Source organism: Corvus brachyrhynchos, unplaced genomic scaffold, assembly GCF_000691975.1.
Source record: "Corvus brachyrhynchos isolate BGI_N302 unplaced genomic scaffold, ASM69197v1 scaffold19, whole genome shotgun sequence".
NCBI lineage: Eukaryota > Metazoa > Chordata > Aves > Passeriformes > Corvidae > Corvus > Corvus brachyrhynchos.
Genome location: NW_008246061.1, coordinates 1,894,970 through 1,903,867, shown reverse-complemented (window position 1 = coordinate 1,903,867; position 8,898 = coordinate 1,894,970). Strand labels below are relative to the sequence as shown.

General features: G+C 59.7%; 1 protein-coding gene across 1 annotated transcript in view; it reads left to right on the top strand.

The window, feature by feature from the left end:
- AP1B1 (adaptor related protein complex 1 beta 1 subunit) overlaps nt 1-8,898 on the top strand; it is a 21,636-nt gene that overhangs the window by 8,465 nt on the left and 4,273 nt on the right. Inside the window, 10 exon segments of the mRNA XM_017746517.1 lie at nt 687-877; nt 1,307-1,528; nt 2,534-2,654; nt 2,826-2,921; nt 4,623-4,738; nt 5,433-5,598; nt 6,457-6,555; nt 7,132-7,391; nt 7,735-7,936; nt 8,813-8,833. Coding sequence (XP_017602006.1) covers nt 687-877; nt 1,307-1,528; nt 2,534-2,654; nt 2,826-2,921; nt 4,623-4,738; nt 5,433-5,598; nt 6,457-6,555; nt 7,132-7,391; nt 7,735-7,936; nt 8,813-8,833 — 1,494 coding nt within the window.

Here is an 8,898-nt window from a genome sequence, read left to right as displayed (position 1 = left end):
ATCCTTCTCCCTTCCTCCCAGACTCACTCCCAGCCTCTCTTTTTTGGTGTTAACAAACCACTTTTGGGGAATTCTTGCTTGTCAGGACCGCAGGCCGTGTTCCCTGTCCCATAACCCTGTCTCCTGGACGGAGGGTTTCTCCCATCCCTTGGCAGTGTGTTATTCCTCTGTTCCCAGTGGGAAGGAGGCTGCTCCAGCTGGCTGGGAGCAGGGGGAAGCTGGTGCTTGGTTCTGATCCTACACAGCCAGTGGCTTTTGCCTCTGGTTCTCCTGGCAGCTGGGCTTTGGCTTCCCTCCCTTTCCCCAGGCATGAGGAACTTTAAAACCACCTTTCCCCAGGTTTTATCTTCCCACAGCCTTCCCTGCTTTCCAAGTCTTACCCTGGGTGTAGCATTGAGCCCAGGAGCTGTGTGGAAAGCTCTGGGGCTCCTTGGAGCTGGGGAAGGGGAGCTGGGCACAGAGCCAAGGCTGCCTCCCATGGAACATGTGGGAGCTGCTGGAGATGCGGCGTGGGCGGCGGGAGCGTGCCGGTGGGGATGGCTCATCCACCTCCCTCGGATCTGCTGGGGGGAGGGAGAAGCTGGAGGCCAGATGTGGGTGGAATGGGAGAGTTTGACAGTGAGGAGGCAGCTCATCCCCTCACACCACATTTGGTGTCACCAATCCGTGTCCTGTGCCCCTGGCAGGTGGTGGCCAACGCGGTGGCGGCGCTGTCGGAAATTGCGGAGTCTCACCCCAGCAGCAACCTGCTGGACCTCAACCCCCAGTCCATCAACAAGCTGCTCACGGCCCTCAATGAGTGCACCGAGTGGGGCCAGATCTTCATCCTGGACTGCCTGGCAAACTACATGCCCAAGGATGACCGGGAAGCACAGAGGTGAGGGGACACTGGGCTGGAAAGGGGAGGGGACAGGCAGGCCCTGGCACTGCCCCTTCTCCTCTGAGGAGCGTCTTCATCCTCCTGACCCTGCTGCAGGAGGTGGGACAGCGGGCATCTGCTGGAGCTGTGCCTTGGGCACAGCCATCTGGAGCCTGCCTGGTCCCGTAGCGAGTCCTGGCACTGGGATTGTGCTCCTTGAGCTGCTTAAAATGTGGCTGCAGGGGACAACAGGCCCCAAACGGGGTCACCGCCAGAGGGTTCTGGGGAATAACCTTCACTGGGGCATTCAAGAGCCAGTTCAGCCTCTTTGGGAAGGTCCCAAGTGCTGCTCAGCTTTCCTATGAGTCCTTCCTCCATGCTGGCGGGAGTTTTCCAGCAGGAGGAAGGGCTGGGATCATTTCCTTTCCCTCCTGCTCGCCCCGGCAGCATCTGTGAGCGGGTGACACCGCGGCTGTCCCACGCCAACTCTGCCGTGGTGCTGTCGGCCGTCAAGGTGCTGATGAAGTTCATGGAGATGCTGTCCAAGGACCTGGATTATTATGGCACTCTCCTGAAGAAGCTGGCCCCGCCACTGGTCACTCTGCTGTCCGCAGAGCCCGAGCTGCAGTACGTGGCCCTCCGCAACATCAACCTCATTGTGCAGAAAAGGTGGGTGTCCAGGTGTCCCCTCTTTGCCACAGGTGCTTCAGTCCCTCTGTCACAACCCATCCTGTGGGGTGTTTTCTTCTCTGTTATTTAAAATCCAAGGAGAGTCATGGAATCATGGAATGGTTTGGTTGGGAGGGATCTTAAAGCTCATCTCATCCCACCCCCTGCCATGGGACACCTTCCACTAGATCAGCTTTGCTCCAAGTCACATCCAAGCTGGTCTTGAGTCAGTCAGGTGGGGGAATGAGCAGGGAGCTAAGCTGGGATCTCCAGTTTAATGTTTCCTTTAATTTAATTTATTCTTTATTTGGGGCAGCAAAGGATGGCAAAGCCAAAAGCTGTGAGACTTTGGAGTAGTCACTCCCATGTCTAGGGAGGGATTTTTGTGCTGCCAGCTGCTTTCTCCACAGTTGTCCTCTTTGAACAAGTGCTCAGAGTCCTTTTGTCCCTTTGCTGATCTAAAATCCTGGTGGGCAGGAGGTGGCCGAGGCCCCACACGTGTGCCTGGAGCAGAAGTGGCAGCTGGAGAGCCCCAGCCCACTCAGATGATTTGTCCTCCTCCCAGTCAGCGCCGTGGTCGTCTCTTAAAAATAGCAGCAATTTCTGGGAGAAGTGGAAAGCAATTAGTGTCCCTGGGAGTGGGAATGGGGAAGGCAGCTTGGGGCTCGACCTGGCCTAGCTCTTTCCCAGCTTAGAGGGAGGGTGAGCTGGTGAGAAAGGTCCAGCCTAGCCCTGGGGTCTGGATTTGTGTCCCTGCTCCCACTAAAATGTCCCTTCCAGCCTTGGCAGGACAAACATCTCCCGTTGCCTCACGTCTGGCCCGTGTTTGTGACAAGGTTGTGCTCTGTCCCCTACGTGCCAGCAAAGGGGAGCCAAGGGACAGAATCCTGGGGGATAATCATCATGATTCAGATTCCTTGGCATTGAGTAGGCCCCCAAAACCTTGGGATTGTGGTGGAAGTGAGTGCACGCCCCCCCCCCAACGCTGCCTCTCGCTGCCCCCAGGCCCGAGATCCTGAAGCACGAGATGAAGGTGTTCTTTGTCAAATACAACGACCCCATCTATGTCAAACTGGAGAAACTGGACATCATGATCCGCCTGGCCTCCCAGGCCAACATAGCTCAGGTCAGCAGCTGGGCCTGGGGCATCCAGGGGTATCCAAATCGCAGCCCCAGCGCTGCGGGATGCGGCCGGGAGCAGCCGTCCCCCCCATCCTGCTCGTGCTGGGTCACTGCCCTGCTCTCCTGGTGGCTTTTCCTTGCTGCCAGGCTCTCACTGCACTGTGCCATCCCTCAGGTGCTGGCAGAGCTGAAGGAATACGCCACGGAGGTGGATGTGGATTTTGTCAGGAAGGCGGTGAGAGCCATCGGCCGCTGTGCCATCAAGGTGGAGGTGAGGGCTGGCACACGGCGGGGCTGAGCAGGGTAGCACTTTCCAGCACGTGGTGGGCATCTCATCCCCCAGGAATTTGCAAGCTGGAGCCTTCCCAGGCCTGGGGATGAGCCATGATTGTTCCACAGGGATCATGTGGGGTGTCAGGAGGGTATTCACTAAGGAGCTGCTTTGGGATCCCTGCCTGAAGCAGAGCCAGCAGCTCTGCCTGATGAATTAATGCAGTGGCTGATGCCAGTGACTTGCTGGGGGCCAGAGTGGGACTGGCAGGGAGCTGATCCCCTCCCGAGGGGTTGGGGGGGAGCTGATCCCTTCCTGAAGGGCTGTGAGGGAGCTGATCCCTTCCCGAGGGGCTGGGAGGGAGCTGATCCTTTCCCGAGGGGTTGGGGGGGAGCTGATCCCTTCCTGAAGGGCTGTGAGGGAGCTGATCCCTTCCCGAGGGGCTGGGAGGGAGCTGATCCTTTCCCGAGGGGTTGGGGGGGAGCTGATCCCTTCCTGAAGGGCTGTGAGGGAGCTGATCCCTTCCCGAGGGGCTGGGAGGGAGCTGATCCTTTCCCGAGGGGTTGGGGGGGAGCTGATCCCTTCCTGAAGGGCTGTGAGGGAGCTGATCCCTTCCCGAGGGGCTGGGAGGGAGCTGATCCTTTCCCGAGGGGTTGGGGGGGAGCTGATCCCTTCCTGAAGGGCTGTGAGGGAGCTGATCCCTTCCCGAGGGGCTGGGAGGGAGCTGATCCTTTCCCGAGGGGTTGGGGGGGAGCTGATCCCTTCCTGAAGGGCTGTGAGGGAGCTGATCCCTTCCCGAGGGGCTGGGAGGGAGCTGATCCTTTCCCGAGGGGTTGGGGGGGAGCTGATCCCTTCCTGAAGGGCTGTGAGGGAGCTGATCCCTTCCCGAGGGGCTGGGAGGGAGCTGATCCTTTCCCGAGGGGTTGGGGGGGAGCTGATCCCTTCCTGAAGGGCTGTGAGGGAGCTGATCCCTTCCCGAGGGGCTGGGAGGGAGCTGATCCTTTCCCGAGGGGTTGGGGGGGAGCTGATCCCTTCCTGAAGGGCTGTGAGGGAGCTGATCCCTTCCCGAGGGGCTGGGAGGGAGCTGATCCTTTCCCGAGGGGTTGGGGGGGAGCTGATCCCTTCCTGAAGGGCTGTGAGGGAGCTGATCCCTTCCCGAGGGGCTGGGAGGGAGCTGATCCTTTCCCGAGGGGTTGGGGGGGAGCTGATCCCTTCCTGAAGGGCTGTGAGGGAGCTGATCCCTTCCCGAGGGGCTGGGAGGGAGCTGATCCTTTCCCGAGGGGTTGGGGGGGAGCTGATCCCTTCCTGAAGGGCTGTGAGGGAGCTGATCCCTTCGTGAGGGGCTGTGAGGGAGCTGATCCCTTCCTGAGGGCCTGGGAATGTCCCCATCTCTTTACCTGAGGCTGGCAAGGAGCTGATCCCTTCCTGAGGGGTTGCTTGGAGGCTTTGCTTCCCTGTGGGGATAATTTTCCAAAGGGGATTATTAAAAATCTCCTTGGAAAGGTAGCTCTGCAGGGCTGGAATGCTTCCCATGAGGAGAGAGGATGAGGAGGAGCCACACTTGGGTGTGAAGGGGAGACCACACTCACCACATTCTGCTGTGGGTTGGATTTGTGGGGGGATAAGGGGGAGTGGCAGTGGGGGGTTTGGGATGGGATGTGAGGGGGTCCCTGTCCCTGTGTGACCGAGTCCCTCCGGCAGCAATCGGCCGAGCGCTGTGTCAGCACCCTGCTGGACCTCATCCAGACCAAGGTCAACTATGTGGTGCAGGAGGCCATCGTCGTCATCAAGGACATCTTCCGCAAGTACCCCAACAAGTGCGTGGGGATTCTCCGGGATGCTCCCGGTCCTACACAAGCTCTTCCCGCCCCTCACTGTGCTTGAGGGGGCCACAAACTCTTGGTGGGATGAAGTCCTCAGAGCACAGGTGGCGCTGGTTTTTTGCTGCTCTGATGGATCAGCTGGAATTCAGCTGGAGTGAGTGAAGTTGTCCCCAGCCCCAGGGTGGCTCCGTGGTTGCAGTCCCAGCTCCAGGCACTCAGATGGAGAGGAGCTGCCAGGGATGTGCAGGTCCCTTGCGTCAGCAGAAACTGTCCCTGGCTCTCCATCCAGCTCCTGATGCTGGAACAAGGGCAGCAGGAGGAGAGGGGAGGGAATGTTCCAGCTGAGCCAGGATGAATAGGCAGCTCTGTAATCAGGAAGTGGGGGACTAATAGTGGTAATAAATACTAATGAACTGGATTGGGAACGAGCAGAGCTCTGCAGGAATAGCCAGCAGCTCTGGGCTGCTGCAGAGAGGAGCGGATCAGACCAGCAGGGTGAATTCAGGAGCAGGGAATGTGCTCTGGGATCGGTGTGGGCACTGCCCACGGGGCAAGGGGACAGCCCCAGGCAGGGTGCCCTTGGCCACAGTTCTGCTGTGGGCAATGGGATGGGGACTTTGGGTGGATCAGGATTTGGGTCTCCTGCTCTTGGTGAGCTTTCTCCTGCTTTTTGTCCTCTCCTGGGAAGGTACGAGAGCGTGATCGCCACGCTCTGCGAGAACCTTGATTCCCTGGATGAGCCCGAGGCCAGGGCTGCCATGATCTGGATCGTGGGGGAATACGCCGAGCGCATCGACAACGCCGACGAGCTGCTGGAGAGCTTCCTGGAGGGCTTCCATGATGAGAGCACCCAGGTGTGCCAGGGGGACCCGCTGCTTCAGGGTGACACCGTCACACAGCTCCTGTGACGGTTTGCTCTGGGAGGGAGCGGATCCCTTCCCAAGGTGGTGTTCATGCAGGTGCTCGGAGCAGCCATGTCCCATGGCAGGGTTGGGTGTAGGATGTGGCCCAGGAATGTGGTCGGGGCTTGGAGCAACCTGGGATAGTGGAAGGTGTCCCTGCCCATGGCAAGAGGTGGAATGAGATGGGCTTTGAGGTCCCTTCCAGCCCGAGCTGTTCCATGGTTCTGTGAAATGGCACCATGGTGCTGTCCCAAGCACTTTCCCTATCCCGTGGCTGGGAGGCACCAAGCAGTCACCTGGTTATCCCACAGTGATCCTTTTGGAGCTGGAAAAGGAGCAGAGGGAGCCATGCCTGCCCTGTCTCCCGGGGTGACTGAGGCCAGTGGGGTTGCCTGTGGAATTTTGGAGGGTTTCCATCTCTGGAAAACTGTGAAACAGCCTGTAACCAAGTGACAGTGACCAGGGCAAAGTCTGCGAGTGCAAAATAGCCAAGCCAGCGATCCTGGCTCCCTGAGAGGCCGGGAGGGACTGTCACAGGGGAATTCCTTTTTATGTGGAAGTCAGAGGATGCTCTGGTGTGTGCCCTGTGGGACCGTGTAACCTGCTCCTGAGATCCTGCCCCATAATGTCAGGGTCATCCTGTGTGTCTGAGGGTGTGGGAATGGGCTGGAATGAGGCTGAGTGAGGTGCCCTGACATGGTCACCATGCCTTTGGTCCCTTGAAAGGCAGGTTGGGGTTAGGTCCTGGGGCAAATCCATGTGTTCCTGCACAAACCCAGTGTGACCTGTCTGTCTGTCCGTCCCCCACAGGTCCAGCTGCAGCTGCTGACAGCCATCGTGAAGCTGTTCCTGAAGAAGCCCACAGAGACGCAGGAGCTGGTGCAGCAGGTGCTGAGCTTGGCCACGCAGGTGGGTAACACCTGGGAGAGCTTCCCAGGGCTTCCCATCCCCTGGAGCAGTGGGAATGGCCTGGTCATGTGGCAGCAGGCAGGGAATTGGAGCTTAATTCAGAATGGTTTGGGTTGGGAGAAACCTTAAGGATCCCCTTGTTCCAGCCCGCAGGGACACCTTCCACTGTCCCAGGCTGCTCCAAGCCCCAATCTCCAGCCTGGCCTTGGACACGGAATCCGGGGCCAGCCACAGCTTCTCCGGGAATTCCAGCCCAGCCCCTCCCCACCCTCCCAGGGAACAATTCCTCTCCAATCTCCCATCCATCCCTGCCCTCTGGCAGTGGGAAGCCATTCCCTGTGTCCTGTCCCTCCATGCCTAGTCCCACGTCCCTCTGGGAATGCTGACAGTTGAAAGCCTGGAGAGTGTGGACACTCCCATGGCTCTGGAGGCGCCTTGTAGCCTCTTTAACTTTGATCCCTGTAATCCCTCCCAGCAAGGCTTAGAAGGGAAAAGCAGCTCCGAGTAGTTCTGTAGTAGCTGCAGTTGCTCCAAGCAACTCCGTAGTAGCTGCAGCTTCCCAATGGCTTCCCAAAGGACTCGGACAACCCCGACCTGCGGGATCGTGGATACATCTACTGGCGCCTGCTCTCCACGGACCCCGTGGCCGCCAAGGAGGTGGTGCTGGCGGAGAAGCCGCTGATCTCAGAGGAGACGGATCTGATCGAGCCCACGCTGCTGGACGAGCTCATCTGCTACATCGGGACCCTGGCCTCGGTGTACCACAAACCCCCCAGCGCCTTCGTGGAGGGCAGCAGGGGCGTCGTGCACAAGAGTTTGCCCCCACGGACGGGCTCGTGAGTATTCCTGTGTCCCCACACCATGCTGGGACTTCCAGGGCTGTGGATGGAGGGGTTGGATGTGGAGCTGAGTGGTTGTGGGGCTGCTGGGCTCAGAACTAAGTCCCCATCCCCAAGGGAGGTTCTGTAGGAGCAGGGGTTCAACACTGTCCTTAAAAAGCTGAAGGAGTGATCCCAGTGGAAGGGGATCTCCATGGGAATGTGTCGGGAGCCAGGATGGCATGGGGGATCCAACTGGGCAGGGATCTAACACAGCAGGGGGTCCCTGTCTGCAGTGGGAGCTCCTGTCCCCGCTGGAGCTCCTCGCCCTCTCCCATCTTTCCCGTGCCATTCCCTGCAGGAGTGAGAGTGCCGAGAGCCCGGACGCGGCCCCGTCGGGGGGGCCAGCAGCGGATCAGCCCTCGGTGATCCCCACCCAGGGGGACCTGCTGGGCGACCTGCTCAACCTGGACCTGGGCCCCCCAGTGAGTGGGCCACCCATGGCCACCTCCTCCGTGCAGATGGGCGCCGTGGACCTCCTTGGGGGCGGCTTGGACAGCCTGGTACGTCCCAGCTCCCGCGCTCCTTCCCTGATGCCAGGCTCTCCCGTTGGCATCGTGCTGGACTTGATGCTGGCTCTGGTCTGGGGTGTCCTGGGATATGACAGACTTGTCAGCCTGGGGACATCTGGGCTGGTCCTTTCCTCCTGCAGTGGGTGAGGGCAGAGGGGCACTGCACCCTCTTTTATCCTGCCAGTATCCAGCAGCTGGAGGGGTCCCACCCACCCATTCCCGGTGCCTTTTCTCTCGGTTGGTGTGGATGTTCCCACTCCATGTGCTGTGCTGCAGGAGTGGCTGCTCTTGGGGACCTCTCTCTGACCCCCAAACTGCTGCAGGGCTGGGCCAGGATGAGCCCACTCCCAGCCTGTGGGGTACTTTATGGGGTGTCCCCTGTGCAGGGAGATCCGGAGGTGACAGCGTGTCCTCCTGGGAATGCAGCCCTGGGAGTGGTTTGGCCTCGGGGTGAGGTGGGATGGCAACCTCTCCCTGTGTGGGAACACCTGCCCTGTGGGTGCTGGAGATGGGCCAGGCTCCCTGAAGGAATGGAGTTCAGAGTTTTCTCCATGACTCACAAAATCCAGCGGATTTATCCAGCAGATTTATCCCAAGGGGAGGCAGCGTCGATGCCTTTCCTGTTTTGTAACCCTGCAAATGGTCCCCTGGCTCCTTGTGGCTCACAGGGATTGGTGATGGGCTGGGAATGAGGCCTGGCTCTGTCCCCTGGCTCCAGGACAGACACAGACAGACAGACAGATGTGTCAGGACTAACCTCTGTCCCCTCCTCCCCTTCTCTTCTCTCTCTCTTTTTGTCTCTTCTCTCCTGGCTTCTCTCTGCATGTGGCTGGCTCTTCTCTCCACCTTGCCTGCTTCTGCTTGGAGATGGGGGACGAGTCGGAAGGGGTATGGATCACCTTTGCCCAGCTCTCCTGCCCGTGCCCACCCCTGGCTGCCCCTGCTCCCCCCCC